Source organism: Phascolarctos cinereus, unplaced genomic scaffold (genome assembly GCF_003287225.1).
Source record: "Phascolarctos cinereus isolate Bilbo 61053 unplaced genomic scaffold, phaCin_HiC Scaffold_726;HRSCAF=1367, whole genome shotgun sequence".
In the NCBI taxonomy this organism is placed as follows: Eukaryota; Metazoa; Chordata; class Mammalia; order Diprotodontia; family Phascolarctidae; genus Phascolarctos; species Phascolarctos cinereus.
Window position 1 is genome coordinate 380,163,585 of NW_027556098.1, and position 24,385 is coordinate 380,187,969.

The following is a 24,385-nucleotide window of genomic DNA, read 5'->3' on the forward strand; positions in this document are numbered from 1 at the left end:
GATAATTTGGCAGCAATATATGGGAAAGATTGGAGGGAGGAGAGAATGGAGGTGACAGCTGACCTGTTAGGAGACCATCCTAATCTCAGCAGGTCGGAGTGAGGGACTGTACTTGGGCGAGACAGTGGGACTAGAGATGGATTCAAGAGATGCGTCGGAGATAGAACTGACAAAATTTGGTCACTAAACTGGTGTGAAAGTCAAAAGAAAGGAAAGAGTCAAAGATAACGTCTAGATTGTGAACAAGATAAAGGTTGAATGGTGGTAGCTCAGGCAGAGATAGTGAAGTTAGAAGATTTAGGGAGAAAGATAATAAAGTTGGTTTTGTATAGTGGATCACAAGATTTAGAGTTGGAAGAGACCTTAGGGTCATGGAGTCCAACCCCTCACTTTACAGATGAGGAAACTGAGGCTTTGAGTGGTTAGGTGATGTGCCCATGGTCATAGAACTAGTCAGTGTCTGGGGGTGGATTTGAATCTAGGTCTTCCTGACTCCAAGCCCACCATTCATTCACCACACCAAGATGCCTCGTGCTGAATTTGAGTGCCAGTGGAGTGTGCAAGTAGAGAGATCCCAAAGGAAATGGTCTAATATCTGTCTGATGCTCAAGGCTGAGCCTTATAAAAATCTAGATTTATTAATTTATCAATCACTTACATGGTGTTGGTAGTTGAGGCTGTGGGACGGAACAAGATTGCTGAGGGAGAGATCACAGAGAAAGGTGAAAATGGGGCAAAGAGCCCCTTGGGGAAAGAAGGCAAAGAAGGGGTGTTTGGGGAGGGAGGAGGGAGCTGAGGGAGTGCTGGTTTTGGAGCACGGGGAGAAGAGAGTATCCAGTAGGAGGTAGTGGTCAGTGTATAAGGCTAGGAGATCAGCTTGTCTTGTCCTGTCCTGCCTTTCAGACCTCTGTTTTCTCATCCCTCTCTCCTTTCTTTCTCTTTTCTCCCCAGCCCCTGGCTCTTAGGCTCCCCCGTGTGTCTGTCTCTCCCCTGGGCTCCTTGCCTCTGTTTGGTGGGGGCTGGTTCAGTTCCTTCTGCTCCAATCCTTTCGTTTCCTCATGCCTCCCTCCATCTCTCGGTCTGCCTTTCCTCCATTGCTCTCCACTGTTTCTCTCTCATTATCCCCATTCTCTTTGTACTCCTCTCTGCTGGATATTTCCCGCTTCGCTCTAAGAAACCATCTCCCCTCAAAGCACTTTTCCTGTGAGTCATTCAGGCCCTAAATAAAAAAAGCTCCAGCAAACAGACTCTCTTCTTCTCCCCAGTTCTTGTGACTCAGATCAGGATTTTGATGACTGGGGTGGAAGGGTCCCAGAGTGACCTTTTGTGGACTTAAAAACCAGCCTCCTTACTACACATGAGTGAAGTAGACCCTCCTGTCTTATTGGCTGAGGTGACTTTTAAAAAGTGACTTTGTAAGCATGAAGGGAATTGTTTTGAGGCATCAGTTTGTCTGAAGATGACCTGGAGGTTTTCGTGCACTACAAGCTTAGTATGAGTCAGAAGTATGATAGGTAGACCAAAAAGCTAACATGATCTTGGGCTGCACAAATGGAGACAGAGCTTTGAGAAACAAGGAGGTGAGTGTCCCATTGTCTTCTGCCCTGGTCAGGCCATATCTGAAGAACTGTGTTCAATATTAGAAGAGATATTGATAAGCTCAGAGCCTGGCACATAGTAGGCACTTTAGGGATGCTTATTGTTTGATTGATAAAGTGGAGAACATCTAAAGGAAGGTAAGCAGAGTGTTAAAGGGACCTGAGTTCATGTTATATGAGGACTGGTTGAAGAAACTGGGGATATTTAGCCTGAGAAGAAAAGATGGGGGTGGGATGGGGAAGGGACATGGCAGCAGTGTTCAAGTATATGAAGGGCTGTTATGTGGAAGGGGGATTAACCTTATTCATATAGCTGTAGTGGGTAGAGGACTGAGTTCAGAGTCCAGAAGACCTGAGTTCAAATTTGACCTGAGATACTAACTAGCTGTGTGACCGTGGGCAAGTCACTTAACCTCTGTTGCCTCAGTTTCCTCATCTATAAAATGGGATAATAATAGGGTTATTGTTAACTCCCAGGGTTGTTGTAAAGATCAAAAGAGATAGTGCTGGGCACAAGATAGACTCTTGATAAATGTTTATCTGGCTTCAGAAGGCTGAACTAGGTGCAGGTTGTCAAGAGGCAAATTGGTCCTGATGTCAGGCAAAACTTCCTACCAATTAGCCTCAGTTTCCTCATCTGTAAAATGAGCTGGAGAAGGAAATGGCAAACCAACTTAGTGTCTTTGCCAAGAAAACCCCAAATGGGACCAGGAAGAGTCAGACACAACTTATATGACGATGACAACAGCAACATAGACAAAATAAATACCGAGTCAATGCACAGCGTTGGGAGGTTGAACAGTAAGGGCTAGAGCCTGGCTGGGTTGTAGAGTTTGTGAAGAACAGTAAGAAAGGTCAGTCTGGAATTGGACAAGGAGGTTGGTGCCAGGTTACAGGAATCTTCAAGAACCTAACAAAGTTCGGTTGCCCCAGGTGTGGGACAAGTACAAGCCTGCCATTGGAGGTCCAAGCTGGCCGTGTGTGATGGAGCTCATTTCCAGGGCGTTGGTCAGTTAGGCTCTTTTTGGTCCACAGTGACTAATAAAATGGCCTCCTAAGAAGGAAATGAAGTCAAGTGTTGGTGGAGAACCCATGGCTTCTTGGAGAATTAAAGTATTATCCCACAAGATCCAGAGGGAAATAGCTATCATGTTGGGTAGCTTCTCTATATGGTTCATGGAAAGGCATGAATGAGAACTTCAAAGGACCAGAATAGGGCTGGCTTGTGGCACAGGGGGGCTACAGTGCTGGACTTAGAGCCAGGAAGACCTGAGTTCAAATCCTTCCCTCTTACTATGTGATCCTAAGAAAGTCACTTAACCTCTCAGCCTCAGTTTCTTCATCTGTCAGATGGGGACAATAATCACACATGCCTTACAAGGTTGTTGTGAGGGTCAAATAAAATAAAGCATTTGTAAAGTGTTTTGCAAACCTTAAATCAACATAGCAATGTCTATTATTATAGCTCTTAACTATTGTTATCCATACTGGGGAAGAGAAAGCCCAAATCAGAGAATGATCAGTCATTAAATATTTAGTAAGCAGCTGCTATGTGCCAGGCATCGGGGATACAAAGATGAAATTAAGCAGTTTCTACCCTCAAGGAGCTTACAGTCTATCAGAAGGGGATGTGTGTGTGTGTGTATGTATATATATATATATATGTATATATATATATATATATATATGTAACACACCCACACACACCCACACACACACACCAACACCCACCCACCCACACACACCCACACACACACACCAACACCCACCCACACACACACACACACACACACAAACTCAAGACAATGTAACTTTTGGGGGAGTGGAAAGGAGGCACTGGCATCTGGAGGGATAGCCAGGTAAGGTCTCACATAAAAAGTGTTGCTTGATAGAAATTTTTAAAGATTCAAACAGGAATTCTAAGAGGTGGCAATGAGGAGGGACAGCATTTCAGGTATGAGGGGCAGGCCATGCAAAGGATCAGAGACTGGAGATGAAAGGCTAAATTCAGTTAACAGCAAGGGGGCATGGTTTGGCTGGATTGTAATGCTGGAGCCAGGTTGGGTAGGGCTTTAATGAAATGCCAAATGAGAATTTGTATTTGATCCTAAAAGTAATAGGGAGCCAGTAGATGTTAATGAGGAGGGGAGTAACATAGTTGAGATCCATAGTAGTATAGAATTACGTGTGCTAATAATAACAATTGACACATTACTTCAAGCTTTCCAAAACATTTTGCATACTTTGTCTCATTTGATTTTCATCACCTTGTTGGTAAATAATATGGATTTATTTATTTATGTTTGTTTTTGAGGAGAGGTGTAGGGAGTTCTGGACAGATCTGTGATTTCCTTGGTTCAGGAAACTCCACCATCTTACATCCTGGACAGCTCCTCCATGGCTCTTCCTCTTGGAGAGTTATCTGGGGACCTGAGAAGTTTCGTGACTTGCCCAGGATCTCAAACTCAGAGGGAGGACTTGAACCCAGGTCTTTTCTGGCTCCAAGTCCCCGTTCCATCATACCATTCTGAGAGTTCCTGAGGAAGACCAAGTACCTCCTTGCAACCCTCAGACAACCTTCAATGGCTTCTGCAAAACAGGAGAGCTGGATGGGTCTTGTATGATTGAGCAGCTCTCAACCTCGTTTGTCTCAGGCCCCCTTTATACTCTTGAAAATTATTGAGGACAGGGGCAGCTAGGTGGCACAGTGGATAGAGCACCAGCCCTGAAGTCAGGAGGACCTGAGTTCAAATCGGCCTTAGACCGAACACTTGACACTTACTAGCTGTGTGACTCTGGGCAAGTCACTTAACCCCAATTGCCTAAAAACAAACAAACAAACAAAAATTACTGAAGACCCCACCTCCCAAAGAGCTTTTTGTTTATGTGGGTCATAGCTACCTATATTTACTGTATTTGAAATTAGAACGTCTTAGTACTTTTATGAAAATCATCTTGACCTTGAGGACCCCCTGAAAGGATCTTGAACCCCCCTTCCCCCCCCATCTTAGAATCATGTTTTGAGAACCATTGGTCTAATCCAGCCTCCTTCCTGAACTCAGGAAGTCCCTCCACTGCATCCCTAGAGGTGGTCATTCAGTTCCCATGCAGACACTTCCAGCATCTGAGAGCTCACAATCTCTAAAGGCAACCTGTTTGAATGTCTGACAGCTCTAAGTAAAAGAGTTCCAGTTTCCTGGGCCTTGGGAGGATATAAAGATAAAATGAGGCAGTTCCTGCCTTCGTGGAGCTTACAATCTGTCAGGAGGATGTATGTGTGTGTGTGTGTGTGTGTGTGTGTGTGTGTGTGTGTGTGTGTGTGTGTGTGGTCCAGCACTCAATCTTTTTGCAAGCTAGCTTTTAAAATTTACACACGTGCGTGCACGCATACACCCCCCCCACACACACACAAATACACAGACTCAAGAGGGTGTGGATGGGTGAAGGATAGACATTGTGTTCTGTAATCAAGGGGACTTCGACCAGAAGGAGGAGAGGCTCATGGTCCTAAACAAAACATTCCATTTCCTTTCTAACTGATTCCTATGCCTTAGTTAGTTGTGCCCTGTGGTAGCTTTTCTAACAGGATGCAGTCTCCTTGCAGGCAGGCAGAGGCCCTGGTTTATCTTTGTCATCGCTTAACAAATGCTGTGTTTTTGAATTATTGAATTCTCTCTACTCCCATCCTGTAGCATCTCCCAGTTGCCCCTATACTGGGCTTGAGTCTGAGCCCAGGGCACAGCAAAGTTCTCTGCATCCCATCTGCCCTGAGGATGGGAACTGTGACTTCTATTCAGCAAGCTCAATGAACCAGTGGATAAAGTCCTGGTTCTGAGTTCAAATCCTTCCTCAGACACTTACTAGCTGTGTAACTCTGGGCAAATAATTTCTTTCAGTCTCGTTTGCATATCTACTGTCAGGAGTATAATTTATTTCACTTTCTTCATCTGTATATATAATTGCAGGATTGTAATTTCACACGGTTGTGATATACATCTATATACATCTATACATCTATACATATATGAGTGTGTATATATATATACACACACATATGTGTGTGTGTGTTTAAATTTTAAAAACTAGCTTACAAAAAGATTGAGTGCTGGACCAATGAGCTAAAAGGCCAAGCTTCCAATTCAAGAAACATGTATATTAAGCACCTACTATGTGCCAGGTGGAGGCATTGAGGTGGCTTGGAGTCAGTTCAAATTTGGCCTCAGATGCTTACTAGCTGTATGACCCTGGGCAAGTCACTTAAACTCTGCATTAATCCCGTGGAGAAGGAAATGGCAAATCATTCCAGTTATCTTTGCCAAGAAGACCCCAAGAGGTCACAGACGCAACTAAACAACCACAGTATGCTGGGCGTTGTGCAAAGGCTGTGTCACATCCTTGGCTCCATTCATGACCTCTCTGTGCTTTCTCAATAAAGCGAGGGCCACAATCCTTGATCTGCAACACTAGGGCGGAGCTAAACTCACTGTGCACATGTCAAATAGCAGGATCATTAGGACGGCAGTATTGCTGCTTCTTTACATCTGCCCCCATCCCCCTCTAGTGCCCAACCTGTTATAGCAGCTACTCCCTGGATCACTGCTCCCTGAATGAAGCAAGGGGGCAGGACGGAGAGAGCGGCCTCATTTTCATCTTGACTCTGCCACTTACTGGCTGTGACACTGGGCCATCTCCACTTCTTGAACCTTGATTTACCTCATCTGAAAAGTGTTACTAGATGGCTTCTAAGGCCCCTTCTACCCTCCCATTGTATGAGCTGAATCTCCAGACTTTTGCCCAAGGGTCTACCATCTGAAGAGTTGAATATTGGAGTATGAGCAAAAGTGCTGACATCGTAAAATTTTGTTTTTATATCCTCCATCCCCCCACCTCTGACATTCTTTGCTTCAAGGCCTCTTCCAGCTCTATGGACCCTCCCAGCTGTGACAGCCTGTGTTCTAAGGTCCCTCCCATCTCTGAAATTCTCTGTCTTAAGATCCCTCCCAGTTCTGACATTCTCTGTCCTAGGGCTCCACCCAGCTCTGACATTCCATATTCTATGGGCCTTCCAAATTCTGACATTACATGTTTCCAGTTCTGACGTTCTATGTTCTAAGGTATCTTCCAGCTCTAATATCCCATATTCTGAGGGCTCCTCCAATTCTGACATTCTATCTTCTTAAGGGCCCTCATAGGTCTACTATTCCATGACTGACTGGATATAGTGCAGCTTTCTGGTCTCCCTTGATTCCCTAGCAATGTGAATGGGCCCAGGACAGCTCTGTGATGTTCTGTGAGGCTTGGCTTGCCATGGGGGTAAAGGGTCCCTGGAGGTGAAGGCCCTTTCACAGTACAAATCTTGCTAGGGAGACTGAAGGCCCCAGAGGCAAAAGGAGACTGGCTGGGGCTGCTTTCCTCTTCCTTCTGGTCACCTCTCTCCTAGTGAGTTTTTCTAGCACCTGTTCCAAGGACATCAATGCCTTCCTGAAATGGGTTTAAGAGTCTTCCTTATACCTGATGCCCACTGAGCAAAGATGGTATCAGCTTTCATGTCTACAGTTGTCCAAGTCTTGCAAAAAGCTTTCCTCACAACAAAGTTATTCTAAGGATGGTGAGGTAAATTGTGTGCAAGGATCATTATCCCGGTTTTACAGTGGAGGTAATGGAGACCAAATTGTCCTGCCCCAAGTCAGGAAGTAAGTAAGGGTTGGAGCTAGGGTCTGATCCCACCTCTCCTGACTCCAAGTTCACTGTCATCACAACCTGGTTCCGTGCTCCCTTCCAGCTGCCTGTCCTGGATTGGAAGGGGCTATTTTGTCCTTGGGAACTTCCTTCCTTTCAGACAGGACTCTGACTATGCTGAGGTCTCTTGGGGAGGTCCCTATAGTAGCTAAAACAGGTTAGGAACCTACCCTCAACAGGGAATTGGCAGACATGGCTTAATTTCCCAACATGCTTGTGTGACCTTGGGTGGATGACTGCCCCTCTCTTGTGGGGGATAGCTCCAGCCAATAGAACATCTGTAGGATAGGAGAACAGGGTCACAGGAACTCTGGGATGCTAACGATCATCCTTCACACTCCTTGGCCTCCTCCTAGCAAGCCATCTGGGTAGTGACAAGCCTCTTAGAGCCCTGGGATTCCCCCTGCTCTTCCAAGCTGCTATAGACCCTCCCCTCCCCTCCCTCTTGAGAACAGAGGAGCAGGTGTGCTTCCTTGCACCAGGGCCTCAGCCTTTTCCAAGTGACATTGAGAACAGAAAGGAAGGGAGGGAGGCAGGAAGGAGGGAGGATGTGCTCAAAGGACCAATGACGGCTGATGTTCCCTGGGCAGAGGTTACCACGGTTCACCGAACAGGAGCAGGTGCTGGGTGGGGGTGGGTGGTGGGTAAGGTAGGAGGATTCAGGGCTATCCTCACTTCAGGGAGCTCAAAGCCTCTGGGCTCCCGGGAGATGGGGGGAGGGGAATGGAAGGACAGATCGGGAAATGCCTGCCTAATCCCCCAGCGAGGGAATCCTCACCTTACCTGAAGGCCACACCAAGGAGCACCAGCTGGGGAAAGAAGACTTACCAGCTTGACTACTCCTCCCATTCCCCCTCCCTCCGGAGCTATGGGGGGGGGAGTGGGGGGAAAGGCCCAGTCTTGGCTTGGAAGGGGCTAGGAGGCCGTGGAGCATGAAAGGACATAGAGGTTCCTAGGGAGCAAATGAAGGCGCCCTCTCCCCCAAGGCTAGAGTCGAGCGGACTTGGCTGGGGATGGGGGAGGGAGACGACAATTTCGTTCGTTAATCATTAACTACCCCCTTTTCGCTTTTGGTACTCCAGTCACAGCAGCTCTGCCCTGGGAGTTGGGGTGTGGAGTCAGTTTCCCTCACCAGCCAGCTGCTCCCGGGGAGGGGCCCTAGGCATTGGGAAGAAAGAGGTGTGCGTTCCAGAAGCCTTGCCCTTGTCCAATCCCGACTCCCCTACCCGCAGCTGAACGCAATGACGTGCTACACTCCCCTCTCCCTTGCACCTCTTCAGCCCCCAAACGTGAAAGCCTGCTCCCCTGCACCTAGGTGCGAGTGCCCTTTCTTCCTCCAGCTTCTACCCCTGAACTCGGCTTCTCCTGGGGCCAAGGTGGAGTGAAGGGGGTGAGGTACTGCTGGAGAGGCATCGCCGCCCCTCAACCCCGTCATTTCCCAAAGCTTGTATTACAAGAATGCACCCCCGCTTCTGTCCTGATAACGACACTCCCGTAAAGATTTCACGCTTCCCCAAACCAGACTGCCTCCCCATCCCAGTTCCATTCTCTCAGCATTTTACTGAAATCATTTACCCTCTCTGCCCCCAGCCCGTGTCCCGGGGAGAGGTGGGGCACTCCTGGGGAGGTCTCCCTCCTCCCCCAAACCATCAAATCAGAGCCCTTTCCCATGCCTGTGTCCCTGAACGCCCCCACCGTGTCCGCTGAGGACAGGGAGAGATGCTTTTGTATAAAGTCCCCCTCTTCACCGTAGAGCCCTTCACCCTAAATTGCAATAACTGTTTCTCCCAAGCCTGGGTCTCCCAAGCGCTCGGCTCTCCCTCCCGGGGCCGGGGTGGTGGTGGTGGGGGATGGGTGCAGCTGGCGGGCGGTGACCTCGAAGTACACTCTGAGGCCAGCTCCAGCCCAGGGGGAAATAATACTAATAATCTTCCTCCAAAGGAGAGGCACCCTGGTCACGGCGCCTAAGCACCCGGGGAGATCGCTTAGCGCGGCCCCGCGGCCTGGCCCGGCCTGGGAGGAGGCACCGAGCCGCTGAGTCCTGGCTCCCTCCCGGGCCGGAGGTAAACACTGCGCGGCTGGCCCCGGGAGGGGAAGGGGGGGTAGGGGAGGGGCAGGGGGAGAGCCCAGGACTCGGCCGCCCGCGGAGCTGGGGGCGGGGAGGGAGCGCACAGTGGAGAGATCCCCGCCAGGACAGAGTGTGCCTGGGGAGGGGAGAAGGGGCAGGCCGGGGAGCGGGGATCGTCGCCGGCAGGAAGCCATCCCTCGCAGTTCGAGCGCGGCCAGGCTCGGCCAGCCCTCGGTGACGTTACTCATCTTCCAGGGATCTCTCCTCTCCTCTCTTCCCCTCCCCTCCCTCTTACCCTCTTTCCTACTCCCTCTCCACCCCTCCTCCCTGTCCCCTCCCCCTCTCTCCCTCGAATCCCTGTCTCTGCACATCTCTCTCCATCAGCTTCCTCCGGACCTTCGCCGCCACCACCAGCAGCAGCAGGAGCAGCAGCACTTCGGCGGCCGAGGCAGCAGGAGAGGGGCCGCCAGCGGCTCCCCCCCCCGGGGCTCCCATCCCCCCTCCTTCTCCACCTCCTCCCTGCCCTGCCCTGCCCTTCCCAGCTCGCCTTGAAGGGGATCCCCCTTCTTTCTCTCTGCTCAGTCCCCCCCTGCTGCGCCCCAGGATCCCGGCCCCCCTCCCCCTGCCTAACCCCCTCCTGAGCTCGAGGAGCCGCTCGGCGGAGACAAGGATGTGACTGCACCCGGCGGGCGGAGGGTGCACTCGGCGGCGGCGGCGGTCGGAGCGAAGCTGCGGGCGCCCGGGGCTCCCTCTCTCCTCGCTCGCCCTCTCTTCTCCCGCTTCCCCTGTCCCCAGTCCGCGGCCCCCGGCGGTCCGGCTGCCCCGACCCCGCGCCCCAGACCTCGCCGCCTCGGGGCACCCTTCCCCTGCCCCGGACCGCCACTCTCCGGCCGCCCCCGTGCTCCAGCGCTGACCCTGTCCGCCGGCGGGGAAGGAGGAGGAGGAGGAGGCGGCGCCGCCGAACCACCGGGCGAGAACATGTCGGAAGTGCTGCCGTTTAACGAGGAAAAGCTGGGGCACTATGGAGATGGGGGGGACGTGGGCCAGATCTTCACGTGCCGCCTGCAGGATACCAACAACTTCTTCGGGGCGGCTCAGAACAAGAGACCGCCCAAACTGGGCCAGATCGGCAGGAGCAAGAGAGGTAAGTGAGCCCCGGGAGCGCCCAGTCCCTCACCCCCTCCGTGAGCCATTCCCCCCTCGCGTGCTGCAGGCGGACAAGAGCAGGGGGCGACTCTCACATCTCCCCTATCCCGCAGTGGGCAGCCCACTTTGTTTGAACCCCATCCCTAGCGCTCCCCGTTTCCGCGGTCACTCAGCGGAGCCTCACCCTTCTTCATCCCTGGGCTCTGACCCCAGGGGTAGTGACAGGCTAGGAGTAGGACGAGGGATGTAGCATCACCCCCCATAAGATGGGGTCGGGGGCACCCGTCAGTTAAGGGGAGTGAGACAGTCAACCCTCCCCCCACCCGAGGTGCTCCCGGAAGCCAGGGGAGGAGGGAAAGACGCAGGCTTACGAGGGTCTTGGTCCCACTGGGGGCTCCCCTAGGCTGGGGGATGGGGAAGAGACGCAGACCTCCGAGGGGTACCCACAAGATGCAGGGAGGGGCGCCCTGCAAGGGCCAGAGAAAGAGAGGCTGGTGGGATCTCTGGACCCTCCAGAAAGGGGAGTCTCCCGAGAGGGGGGAGGGCGGGCGCACTGCGGGGTCCGGCAGGGACCAGCAGCGCGAGGGGTGGTGCTCCCTCCTCCTTTCCTTTCCTCCCTCCCCATCCCCCCCACGCCCCAGCCTGTTTGAACCAGCACGGTCTCCGGGCCTCTGCCCCCCTCGATCAGTCCCAGTCTAGGAGCTTCGGCTTTCAGCTGGAGCGGGGCCTTCCCGCGCCCCCCCAGCGAGATCAGCCTGGTCACCATCCCCGCCAAACTTTTTTTTTGTTGTTGTTTTTGCGCAGTGTAGCCTCGAGTCCTTTCTCTCCCTAGACACTAAGGGACTTGGGGCCTCCCCATGGGGTAGTACGGGGAGGGGGTCTGCAAAGGGACAAAGTCCCCTCCACACCACCGCAGTGGCAGTGCAGAGCCAACCTCTGCCTGCTGCTGCCTTTCCTAGGGGTCTTGGGGAAAGGTGGTGGGATGGGGTAGAGGAGACCAGGGAGACCTGAGCCCTCTGCGTGGTGTACCCCCTCTTTCCTGGACATGCACACAAAAAGCAAAAAAAAAAGACAGTCTCCCTCTCTTCCTCATCTCCCTCACCCATGACTGGGATAGCCGAGTTAGGGTGAGGAGTGAGAAAAGAGAGAACCAGAACCTCTCTGAACCTAGCCCAGGTCAACGCAAAGGCCGGGTTGCCATCTTCATCCCTCCCCCTTCCCCCGCCCCCAGCCCCACAGGGACCCTTGGCCGTGTTATCCAGAGCTGACAGAGCAGAGAGGCTGCTGTATGCCTAGCTAACTCTGTGCCTCACCACTCCCCCACCCCACCCTCCAGCGCCAGGAGAGTCCTTTTTCCAAATAAATAAGCCCTAGTGGGGAGGTATGTGGATGTGCAGGGGGGTGGGAGTCAGCCTTCTGGGCCACTGCTACCCTCCCACCAGCCCTTGGGGTTGTCTGTAACCCAAAGCTCCTAGCCTGGGCTCCCCCCCCCCCCCAAGTAGCTCTGACAAGGACAGAGGCTTGTGGACAGAAGAGGAAAGCTAAGGGATAGCTGGAGATGAGGGAGCTCAGTGCCCTAGTGGGTATCTATTGGAAAGGGAGAAGCCCCCTCCCCTCGACCTCCTTCCTTTTCCTCCTTCCCCTCCCATCTCCCGGAGAAAAGGCCTGCTTATACTCTTCACTCTCTTTTCTACCTTACAGTTGTTATTGAAGATGATAGGATTGATGACGTGCTGAAAAATATGACAGACAAGGCACCTCCTGGTGTTTAAAGCCCCCAAAGACACTGAGTTAAGGGAGAAAATGATGATAACAAACACAGCAACTTCACACAGTTTATTGGCAAAAAAAAAAAAGCACTTTGAAAAAAATCTTCATTACTCTAGCCTGCAGTCCACAATGCGGACACACCACCAACCTGTATCTTGTGTCAGGCCTGGGGACAGAAGAGGTGTGAGCATAGCAAGGACAGAAAGGCTCTAGGGTCTTCTGCAGAAATAAAAACAAAAAGCAAAAAAAAAAGATTATTCAATAAATTAGTTGATTTACACACACTCATATGGAAATTGACATCAGCTGCAGCTGTTTGTCTAAATTAATATGCGTTTCCTTTTATATACAGTGAATATTGCGCAATTCTAGACCTGGATTTCCAGCCACTTTAAATAATGCAGCAGCAGCAGCAGCAACCGCCTGCCCAGCAAAATGCCTCTGGGTTCCTGGTGGGAGGGGGGGGGCTGGCATCCCCTTTGCTGATCTGGCTGCCCTGAAAGTCAGCCCTTTGTTTACATTATTCCCATCTGGCAAAAATCATTTCTGTGCACTTAGATGTGAAATGCTGTCCGTTTCATTTTTACAAAAATATTCATATCTTTGGATGTGTGTAAAACAAAACAAAACAAGAAAACAAAAAAAACCCCAGAATGACTTATATATAGATATATAGATAGTTATTCTATTTCGTTTTCCCGCCACCTTGGAAGGTCTTCCTTGGTGGGATGTGTGTGCGCTCCACAGAACAAAACCAACCCACTTTCCCTAAGGAATGCCTCTAGGAAGAGTTTTCTTCTGTTTTCAATGTGCTGTGAAGCTTGTGTTCTCTGGACTGCTTGCAAGCAATCCAGGCTCCAGTTCACACGGACTGAATTTTATATGGGGGGGGAGGAGGAAGGGGAAAAGAAGCCTTCTTCTCTGCGTTGTATGAGCCCCCATCCCGGTTCTTTCCTCCTCCCGGTGTTGTGGCGACTCATCTTCTTCAATGAATGGACTGTACAAAAATGTGATCATGAGAGTGCCAAATATCTGGAAACGCCAAAAGGCAGTTCAGTTTGGTTCCCCTTCTCTGTGCTCCCTGAGCCCACGTGAAGCAGTGCTTTGTCAGAGCCTCTCTTTTCTGGGCTGTTTATCGGGCTTTCTCTTAAGGCAGAACCGCTCTCCTTTTTGCATGATGTTTGCAGAGATGCCTCTTGTGCAGGGGCTGGGGGTGGGGGGTCTTTTCACCATTTTTGTTTTCTTTCTTCTTTTGGGTTTGCAACTTTGGATGACAGACCTCAAAGAGGTTTCTTTCACCTTCCCTTCTGCTACCCCCTCCCCTTTCTCCTTCCCCCCCTCCCTTTTCTTAATTCAATATTGTGTATATGGTGCACTGTTAACCACTACACAGGGCTATTTCTGCAGTGTACAATAAAAGGGACTGTTCCTGTGTCTAATCTCTTTTTGTGTCTTGATTCTTTTGTGGTACCATTGGGTGGAGGGGGGGGAGAGGAAGGGTGGTGTGTGGGGGGGGAGAGAGAGAGAGAGGGAGGGGGGAGAGAGAGAGAGAGAGGAGAGAGAGGGAGGGAGAGAGAGAGAGAGAGGAGAGAGAGAGGGGGAGAGAGAGAGGGAGGGAGGGAGAGAGAGAGAGAGGGAGGGAGAGAGAGAGAGAGAGAGAGGGAGGGAGGGAGGGAGAGGAGAGGAGAGAGGAGAGAGAGAGAGAGAGAGAGAGAGAGAGAGGGGGGAGAGAGAGAGAGAGAGAGGGAGGGAGGAGGAGGAGAGAGAGGAGAGGAGAGAGAGAGAGAGAGGGAGGGAGAGAGAGAGGAGAGAGAGAGAGAGGAGAGAGAGGGAGGGAGAGAGAGAGAGAGAGAGAGAGGGAGGGAGAGACGAGGAGAGAGAGAGGGAGAGAGAGAGAGAGAGAGGGAGAGAGAGAGAGAGAGAGAGGAAGGAGGGAGGAGAGAGAGGAGAGAGAGAGAGAGAGAGAGAGAGAGAGAGGGAGAGAGAGAGAGAGAGAGAGAAGAGAAGGAGAGAGGAGGGAGGAGGGAGGGAGAGAGAGAGGGAGGGGAGGAGAGAGAGAGAGAGGGAGAGAGAGAGAGAGGAAAAACCAGTTAGGTGGTCACTCTTGGGAGATCACAGATGGGGAATGAGGCAGGCTAGCTTTTGCAGGGTTTCTCTTACTGGGGTTGGGAGCACCAGAGAATGCCTGTTCATTGTTGGACTGCTTTGGGGAATCTCCCCCACTCTTTGTAATGTCTGCCATCAATTGTTGGATGAGGCTAGCATTCCCTTTTTTGGGGTAGGGCTAGGGGAATCCATGTGTACTGAGTCTCCCCAGCCCCCACCCTGCTCAGGAGAAAAGGCGGCCTGTTTCTCCTCCAAGGCGTGGCTGCTAAGCCATTGTCTCCTTCCAACACCTACCAAGAGCTGGGTCCCGAGGTGCCAGTCTGGCAGAACAATTTCAGGGGAAGTGTGAGAATTTGCTTAGGAGAAGAAAAATGCCAGTGGCACGTTGAGTCAGTGTGCATCTCTGATCCTCACCCAAGAGCCTGCATTCTGTAAACTGGTCTCCTGGGATGAGCCTGAGAACAGGAATGGCAATTCATGCAAAAGTCTTTCTCCACACAGCCTTGTGAGCTGCATGGCACAAATACTAGTCTCCATTTTCCAGATGCAGGATGATTTCAACCTGACTGGGGGTGCATAGCCAGGGATTGTCTAAGCAGGACTTGGTCCTATTTCCTCTGATTTGTGCCCCATCACTCCTCAAAGTGGTCCTTCAAGGGGATAGGGCTAGAGTATTAGCCTCCGGGTGGGGAAGAGTTGTGAGGTGGGACAAAGGATGCTGGGATTTTTTTTTCCAGAGGGGGAAGGATTTTGGCTGCCACTTACTCCAAGGGGCTTTTTCCCCTGGGTTCCTTCACTAGCTTTGCCAACTGTGAGCTTAACATGTTTGTTGTAAAACTGTCAGGCTGGGGAGTCACAACACACTGCTCACGGTGACAGCAGGAGCGGTGTGACTCAGACATCAGGTAAGACAGGGCCTAGGAGGAGGGGAGGGAAAAGGGGAAACCTGGGGTCTGGTTGGGGTCTGGGCCAGTCACAGAGGGTGGTCTCAAAGATCCTCAAAGGCTGCTCAAACAATTGCACTGGGGACCCAGAGCACTGGGCTCCCGTCAGAAGATCTGAGAATGGGGCTCAGTTTGGCTCTAGCTGTAGTGGTGTGGGCTGAGTGTTTCCTCTCGATTTTGCCATCTGTAAAATAGGGATAATGATACTAGTATTACTAGCAGGACTTTTGTAAGAAAAGGTCTTTGTGAACTGTAAAACACTACGTGTGAGCTGCTATTACTGTTATGGGTGTTAATGATAACTATAATCATATGATTCAATTAATCAACATAGCAATGACAATCAGAAATCCACAGGCAGTACTGGCGGGGTGCTTGGGGAAATCTGTTGTCTTCTCAAATGATATCTTCTTTCTATTTACCATTCGTTCCCAAGCCTCTTTTTTTTTTCCTCTCTCCTTTTTCTTAAGCAGGAATCTACTGGGTGGTGGGGGTGGGTGCAGGTGGGTGGGGTGGGTGGGTTAGGTCCTCATTCAAAGAATCCTTTGTAGGAGAAGGGGGAAGGGAAGGTATTGCTGTCTACTCAACAGCAGGGCCTCTGCTACTTCCCAGCTGGATTTCTCTCCTGGACTTGAATTCTCATTTGTCCAAAGTTCTTGTACACAAAGCTTTGACATCGGTGGACGTGTATATTTAAAAGTCCAGCTTTGCAGTTTACAACCTGTGTGACCTGGGGCCCCTTGGACGCTCTGTTTCTTCGTCCATGCAATGAGAGGTCTGGAAGGGACCTTTCAGCTCTGACATTATATCATCTATGGTTTCTGCAGCTCTCCTATGCTACATGGCTTCTAGCTCTAAGGTTATATGCTCAAATGTCGCTTACATCTCCAAATCCTAAGATTTTGTTCTATTTTTCTGGAGGCATTTTCTCGTTTGTTTGTTTATTTGGCAGCTTCTTGTTATTGGAATCCTTCTTGTCATATCACAGACCCAAAGTTGGAATGGACCTTAGAGATCATCTAATCCAATGACCTCATTTTCACTGATGAGGAAAGCCAGGTCTGGGAAGATTCTGGCCCAAGATCACACAGGTACTAAATACAGTGCCTGGCATGTGGTAAGAATGTAATAAATAGTTGTAGAACTGAATCCTTAGGGTCAGGATTTGAACCCAGGTCCTCGATTCCAAAGCCAGTCATGGGTCACGTCTGACTTAAGGGCCAGAAGAGTGGTGGACCCTGGTTGCTGTCCTGGCACTTGGGGTCCATCTTAATGAATTCCGTATCCAACTCCTATTTACGACTGCATGGGTCCCCTACTGTAGTTGGGGAAATGTGCTCAGCTCTCTTGGCATCGGCAATTTTCCAGGCTTCCATTTAGCATCAAAGAAGATGAGACTTTACATGCAACTTAGGATCAAGTAAACATCTGTGCACTTCAGCAAGGGGCCAGAGGATTGGCTGATATTAAATCTTGTCAAGTGCAGGGCACCTTTGAAAGATTTGTTTAAGTATAATAAATATGGAAAGGGCTAGTGAAATGGAAGGGGGTGTGGGAGGGGGAGGGGATGTGGTCCAGAGAGGGGGTTGGGAGAAGTGGAGCTGCACTCCTGGTTTATTGATCGGTGAATCAAGGGCCGCATTATTCAAACTTAGCTAATTGAAAGCCTGAAATAAATGTAAACCTTTATGGATTCCGCTTCCTGTGGCCTGGCCAGGCTGACAGTCTGTGGGAATAAAAAATGCCTCCAGGGGGAATTGGCAAATTAAGTTTTAAAATGTGAGAGACTTGTAAATTACTGGCAACCTGGAGACCACAGATGAAAGAGAAAAAAGGAAGGGCTGGGAGGTGGAGGTGGGGGTGGAGGGGGGATGGGGAGAGGAACGGGTTGGGGGGAGCTCTCCTCATATCTCCCAGCACTTTGGCTAGCTCTCAGCAGAATTTGGGGCAGGAGAATCACCATCTTTTTCCTAAAGCATTTTAAGCCCTATCACTTGCTGGTTGAAGGTCTATAGAAGTAGGAAAAGCCCAGCCAGGGTTGAGAGGTAGGAGACATAGATTCAGGTCTTGACTCGGAAAGAAATTAGCTGCATGGGTCAGTCATTTCTTCACTGACCCCTTTATTTTAGCTGATTCCTAAAGGCCCTTCTATGTTTAATATTCTATGAGCTAATGTTCTGTGTTCCAAGGCTCTGCCCAGCTCTCATATTTTATGTCCCCCTCTAGCTTTGACATTCTATTTTCCAAAGTTTTCTTTCACATACGAACTCTGATATTCTTTTTTCAAAGGCTCCTCCTAGCTCCAACATTCTATATTCTAGGGTAATGCCCCTGACTCTGCTATTCTATGTTCTTAGGGACCTCCCATTTCCACCATTCTGGGTTCTAGGCTTGTTTCTACCTCTAACATTGTAAGTTCTAAGACCCCTTCCAGCTCTGACATTCTGTATTCTAAGGTAACCCCCTCCAACTTTACTATTTTGTATTCTATAGGCCTTCCCAGCTCTCTCATTCTGTGTTCTAAGGGCTTTCCCATTTCCAAAATTCTGGATGCTAGGCTTGTTTTATGTTTTAAAGACCCCAGTTTGGACATTCTGTGTTCTCAGGGCATTCCCAGCTCTGACATTCTGTGTTCTGAAGCCCTAACCAGCTCTGACATTCTCTGTTCTAAGGTCCCTTCCTCTGAAATTCTATGTTTTAGCTCTAACCTTTTCTTCTATTGGCCAAAGTATTGAAAACTGGGGCTTTTTCTCATGTGGATATCAGAGGTGTGGCCAGGGTCAGAGATAAATTCCCAGTGTAGGATCTAGGCTATGCCAATTAGACCACCCAAGCCTCCTTCAGTAAGGACTTCACTGAGACTCTAACAACACACAACAGTGGAAAATGAAAGACCTGGTCCATGGATCCCTTATGTAACCAAGAGGTATTAATGGAGAAACAGAGAAAGTCTCCAAGGCCAGCCTCACAGATGGGAAAGGGGACCAAATCAATGAGGACTGAAGTTCTTTCCCTAGAACAGGAAGCTAGAAAAGATGGTGGCTCTCTGTTAGGGCCGCCTTTAGAGCTCTTTGGCAATGGCAGAATTGGCTTAGGTTTAAAAGAGGATGGTGGGGAGCATCTGAGATACAAATTAAGTCCTACTAACACTTATTAAATGTCCTACTATATGCAAGGCTCTATGCTAGGCTCTGGGAGGCAAAGAGAGATCTGACATAGATCCTGCCCTCCTTGAGGTTATACTGTAATAGGGAGTCAAACTCTCTATTCTAATTCAGTGAGCATTAATGTGTCAAAGGTCAGCACCTTGCTATTAGCAGAGAAGGGAGGGCCCAGCTGCAGAAGCAACAAGAAAAAATATGGAATGAATAGCCAGATTAGGGAAAATCCATAGGACCTCATGTGCACTTGGGTTCACACATTCAAGAAACAGTAAACAACTTTTCTTTACTACGGGGTCAAGTAAAAGCAGACCCAAATCAAATATGTTCAGTTGTAATCTCTCTACTAACTTTAGTCCTGTATTCCTGACTCAGATATCTCCATTTGGGTATCCCACTGACATCTGAAACTCATCATGTCTGAAATGAAAGGCCTTATCTTTGTCCTCCAGACCTCCTGGATTCTTATTGAGGGCATCACCATTTTTCTACCCCAGATCCACAAATTCAATCCCATTCATCACTGTTTCCCCTTCCTCACTGCCACCCTGTACTCAACCAATTGCCAGGTCTTGCCGTTTCCTCTTTTACAACATCTCTCAAATTTGGCCCCTCCTTTCTACACAGCTAGCACCTTGTTTAAACTTCCATCGCATGGACTATTTCAGTAGGCTCCCAACAGAACTTACAGCTTCTTGTCTCTCCCTTTTCCAATTTGTTCTTTACTCACCTACCAAATTATTATTTCAAAGACATGTCTTACCATATCACTTCCCTGCTGAAAAACCTTCCATGGCTCAATATGGCTTCAGGGAGAAAATATAAAGAACTTAGCCTAGGGCTTTGGAAGATGTCCCACCATGTGGCTCTCACCCAGAGTTCTACCATTTACTGCCTAATTATATAATCTCTGGCAAGTCCGCTAACCTCTCTGGGCTTCAGTTTCCTTGTCTGTAATATTATGGGATTGAACTACATGGTTACCAGCTCTAAGTCTATGATCCCGTATTTCTGTTTTTCCAAGCTTTTTTTTTTTCATTCTACTTTTCTCCATATACTCTCCATCTCAGCCAAACAGCTTGCTAGCTTTCCCCCGAACTTGACATTCTATGTCCATTATTAGAATGATGCTTAATAAATGTTCTATCAGTCAAACTTGAACACTGTCATAAACTTCAGAGAAATGAGAGTGTCCACGGTAGCTCCTCCCTGTGTTGCATTGCACAGCATAGAAAAATGCTTTTAAAAAGAGGGAGGGGGAAGGAGACAGAGAGAAAAGAGGAAAGGGGTGGACAGAGACAGAAAGAAAAGGAGTCAAGGAAACAGAGGGTTAGAGACAAGAGGAGGGAGGGAGGTAAGGAGGGAGGGGGGAGAGAGAGAGAGAGAGAGACAGAGACAGAGAGACTGAAGAGGAGAGGAAAGGAGAAAGAGAAAGAAAGAGAGGAAAGATAGAAGAGGAGAAAAGACAGAAAAGAAGAGAGGCGGAGAGACGGGAAAGGAAAGGAGGAAAAGAGAGACAGAGAGAGGATATAGTCAGAAAGAGACAGAGACAAAGAGAGTCAGAGAGAGAGAGACAGAGACAGAAGAGGAGAGCAGAAAAGACAGACAGGAGAGGAAAAGGGGGAGACAGAGAGAGAGAGAAAAACTTCATAAAAACAATTTCCTGTCGAGGAGACCTGTCACCCAGACTTAGAAACTGTGCAGAATTTTCTCTCTCAAATCTCCAAGCAGCTGCTCTGTTTTTTATAAAACCTGCCTGTTGTAGAGAAAGAGTTAGGATGGGGGGTGGGGTGGGGATTGGGGAGGGAAAGATGCCATGATTCCAGGAGTGGAGGGAATAAGTCTCTCAAACAACATGCAAATTCAAGTCAATGGTAGTTCCGGGGTGGCTCAGGACAGAGTACAGCTGGCGATCCTGGGTTCTGAGGGAGAAGGCTTTGTGGGAAGATGGCCCAGCATCATGGGATTTGATGACTTTCCAATCCAGGGAGGCCACATAGAGGCTGGGGCACTGGGGGCATGTGACTGTTCCCCTAGTGTCTTATGTCAGGATGAGATGCTGGCTGGCAAGGGGGACTGCGTGTGAGGATTGCCTCTCAGCTCTAAATTCCAAAAGATAATCTAGACACTGGAATGGGCAAGAACTTTCAATCTCTGAATGGCTGCTTTGGAAAGTAGAGCTCATTGAAAGGGAAAAGTAGGCAAAAGAAAGTAGAGGGGCCGGCTTGGGAAACTGGACAGTCCAACAGGGACAGGAAGTTGGGGTCAGGAGCTAGATGGGAGGGGTGCTGTGTGGGAGTGACAGGAAGTTGTCAAGGAGATGGGATGCCTAATGACAGGAAGTTATCATTACAAGGAGGCATCACCAACAGGAAGCTGTGTGTGAGTTGTCATTCATTCATCTATTCATTCATTTGTTTCATCATTCATTCCCTCATTCAGCAAACATTGGAATACAGAGTTTCTGTTTTGTGCAAGGCATGGAAATGGTGGGAGGGGAGATGAAGCACACAGGAGGATGCAAAGGTCAGCACTGGTGGCCTGGGGGACCCCAGAAGGTCCCCTTCTCACTGCAGGGTGGTGGCGGTGGTCATGAGGTTTGTGTCCACAGAGAAGGAACTGGGAAGAGACACTGGAGTAGTGGAAAGAATAGTGGATTCAGAGTCAAGGAAACTGAGATCTAGTCCCAACTTGGGGTGTGACCTTGGACTTAGCCATTGAACAGGTCAGACTATGTCTCTACCATCCCTTCCAGCTCTCACATTTCATGTTCTAAGGTGCTTCCCCCCCCCCCCCCCGCTCTGACATCCTGTGTTCTAAGGGCCCTCCCAGGTTTCTTTGAGCTCTGACATACTTTGCTTTTGTGTGTGTGTGTGTGTGTGTGTGTGTGTGTGTGTGTGTGTGAGACCCAGAAATAATCCCTGGTAGACTCTGCTGTGGCCATAGGAACCACTTCAGGGGTGTGGCCTTTGCAGCCAGCATGGCTTGAAGGGAAACCCCCTCAGTCCTCCTCAGGGGCCTGGCCACTCTCTGAGACCAGAGGGATGCAATAACTTTTCCCTCTCAGAAGGTGGGGTGAGCTTTCATCTCCAGGCCTGAACTCAATCCTCTATAGTCAATGTTATCTCCAGTTCATCAATGTAAATTATTTACTTCTGCTCTGGCCGCTTTCCCTGAACATCTCTTCCTCCCTTCCCTTACCCCCACCGATGAAAGGGGCCCTCCAGGACTGCCCCAGAAGGGTTGTTGTTGAAAGGGAGCTTTGAGATGCCTAAACTTTACAGACAGGGAAACTGAGGGGAAGTGGCTTGCTTAAAATGACCTAGCCAGGTGTTGATAGACTTAGGACTAAGGTTTAGAACTAGAAGGAACCCTAGAGATCATCAGTCCAGCTCCTGTCATCTTACAGTTAGGGAAACCAAGGCAGTGGCTTAAAACAAGGGAAATGACTTAGCCAAGGCTAGATAGGTGGTAAATAGCAGAGCCAGGCCTTCTGAATCCAAATTCTGTGATCTTTTCCAATGTACCCTGTTACCTCTCCTCATTCCATAAACATTTCTTCTTAGGTTTTCGCTGATCTAAGGGACTGCACCCCACTCCCGAACCCCTTCCAGCAACCCTTTTGTTTCCTCCTCTGAGGTAATTTCCCCGGCTGCAAGGGCTCTGGGGAATGCCTGGCTAGGGGCTATCTCCATGAAATACTGGGAAAGCCAAATTCTGCTGGATATCCCTTACAATATTCTGGTATGTTAATCATAAAGCAGAGGATTTGGAGCTGGAGGGACCTTTAAAGATCATTGGGTCTAATTCTATTCCCTCTGCGCCCCCACACTGCCCCCCCCCCCAACCCTTTCTTACAAATGAAGAAATGGAGATTTGGGCAGGGAAGTGATTTGTTTGAGAGTCGGGAGTCATATCCACACTCTCTGACTCCAAATCCAAGGAGAATTCTACTATACCACACTATCTTTGGGCAGCTTGGTGGTGCAATGGATGGAGCACTGGGCCTGGATGTCACAGCTGGGAGGGCCCTTAGAACACAAGATGTCAGAGCTGGGAGGGCTCTTAGAACACAGAATGTCAGGGCTGGGAGGGCCCGTAGAACACAGAATGTCAGGGCTGGGAGGGCTCTTAGAACAGAGAATGTCAGAGCTGGGAGGGCCCTTAGAACAGAGAATGTCAGAGCTGGGAGGGCCCTTAGAACACAGGATGTCAGAGCTGGGAGGGCCTTAGAACACAGGAATGTCAGAGCTGGGAGGGCCCTTAGAACAGAGAATGTCAGAGCTGGGAGGGCCCTTAGAACACAAGATGTCAGAGCTGGGAGGGCCCTTAGAACACAGGATGTCAGAGCTGGGAGGGCCCTTAGAATACAGGATGTCAGAGCTGGGAGGGCCCTTAGAACACAAGATGTTAGGGTTGGGAGGGCTTTTGGAACACAGGGTGTCAGAGTTGGAAGGGCCCTTGGAATGCAGGATGTCAGAGCTGGGAGGGCTCTTAGAAAATAAAAAGTTAGAGAATATCTGGATCCTTCTTAACCAATTCTTGTGTTATGGACCCCTTCTCAGAATAATTTATTTTTAAATGCGTTAAATAAAATTGATAGGGCTACCATGGAAGTTGTCATGCAGTGAAAATAGAGACGTAATTTTCATTTCTCCCTCCCTGAAATCCACTGGTAACATGGACTCCTTCAGGATCCTTAGACTCCAAGTTAACAACCTCTGATCTAAACCAACTCTCTCATTTCAGATGGGGAAACTGAGTTCCAGAGAGAGAGAGATAAACTCATTAAAGTGGAAGAGCCAAGATTATATCCCTGCTCTCTCGCCTCCCTGGCCAGTGCCCTTCACCACACAATATCCCAACACTCTTGTCTCTGCTGGCATCATAGAAAGCACACTGGCTTTGGATCCAGGAACCCTTGGTACGGAGCCTGCCTCTGACCTTTAGGATCTGTGTGACCCAAAGAAAGTCATCTAACCTCTCTGAGCTTCAAAGAAAACCATATTGTCCCCATATGGTCAAGACTGTTGAACCAAGACCTTTGCAAACCCTAAAAAAATGCTACAGAAGTATTGGGGACATTCTTCTTCACCTCCACCATTGCTTCACTGGGACAGGAAGGAGGTCCAGCCTCTCTCTCTCTCGTCAGGAAGACCTGAGTTCATATCCAGTCTCAGACACTTACTAGCTGTGTGACCCTGGGCAAATCACTTAACTCTATTTGCCTCAGTTTTCTTTTCTGTAAAATGAACTGGAGAAGGAAATGGCAAACCACTCCAGTATCTTTGCCAAGAAAACCCCAAATGGGGTCACAGAGAGTCAGACATTACTGAAACATTAACAACATGTCATCTTAAACAGCTGTTTGAGCCCTTCCAGTAGTGGGGAGCTCATTTCCTTGGGAGGTAATCCATTTCATTATTTGACAGCTCTCATGGTCATAAGTTGGTTTGTTTTTTCCAAATACACAATTGATTCCAAACCCAATGCTCTTTCTACCATGCTGTTCCTGCCCTCATGGATTTTATAGTCACAGATAACCTCTGATCTCTTTCTGCCTCTAAATCTCTCATTCTGTGATCCTGCTTCTGTCAACTAGCCAGTCAATAAACATTTATGAAGTGCCTACTATGTGCCACTCACTGGGTTCATACAAATAAAGGCAAAAGAGAGCCCCTGCCCTGCTCACATCATTCTTCACACTGTTATTCACATGACTTGGTGTTCAGATCCTCTACTGCCCTGGTCACCTTCCTTTGGACATGTCTACAGTGGGCCAGCTCTAGAATGGGCACATCCTAGAGCATATTAGAGTCAGAAGTTATTTTACATAATCTGATTCCCTCTTTC

At 49.3% G+C, this 24,385-nt stretch overlaps 1 protein-coding gene and 1 long non-coding RNA gene across 2 annotated transcripts; both read left to right on the forward strand.

The window, feature by feature from the left end:
- Nucleotides 1-10,039: 10,039 nt before the first annotated feature.
- Nucleotides 10,040-13,764, forward strand: CAMK2N1 (calcium/calmodulin dependent protein kinase II inhibitor 1). Its single transcript, XM_020973188.2, has 2 exons — nucleotides 10,040-10,549; nucleotides 12,253-13,764. Exons 1-2 carry the CDS (start codon nucleotides 10,384-10,386, stop codon nucleotides 12,321-12,323), a joined length of 237 nt encoding a protein of 78 aa, XP_020828847.1. The 5' UTR covers nucleotides 10,040-10,383; the 3' UTR covers nucleotides 12,324-13,764.
- Nucleotides 13,765-14,454: 690 nt separating this feature from the next.
- Nucleotides 14,455-24,163, forward strand: LOC144454495 (uncharacterized). Its single transcript, XR_013482926.1, has 2 exons — nucleotides 14,455-15,332; nucleotides 23,282-24,163. It is a non-coding gene; the product is annotated as an uncharacterized LOC144454495 (long non-coding RNA).
- Nucleotides 24,164-24,385: the final 222 nt, after the last annotated feature.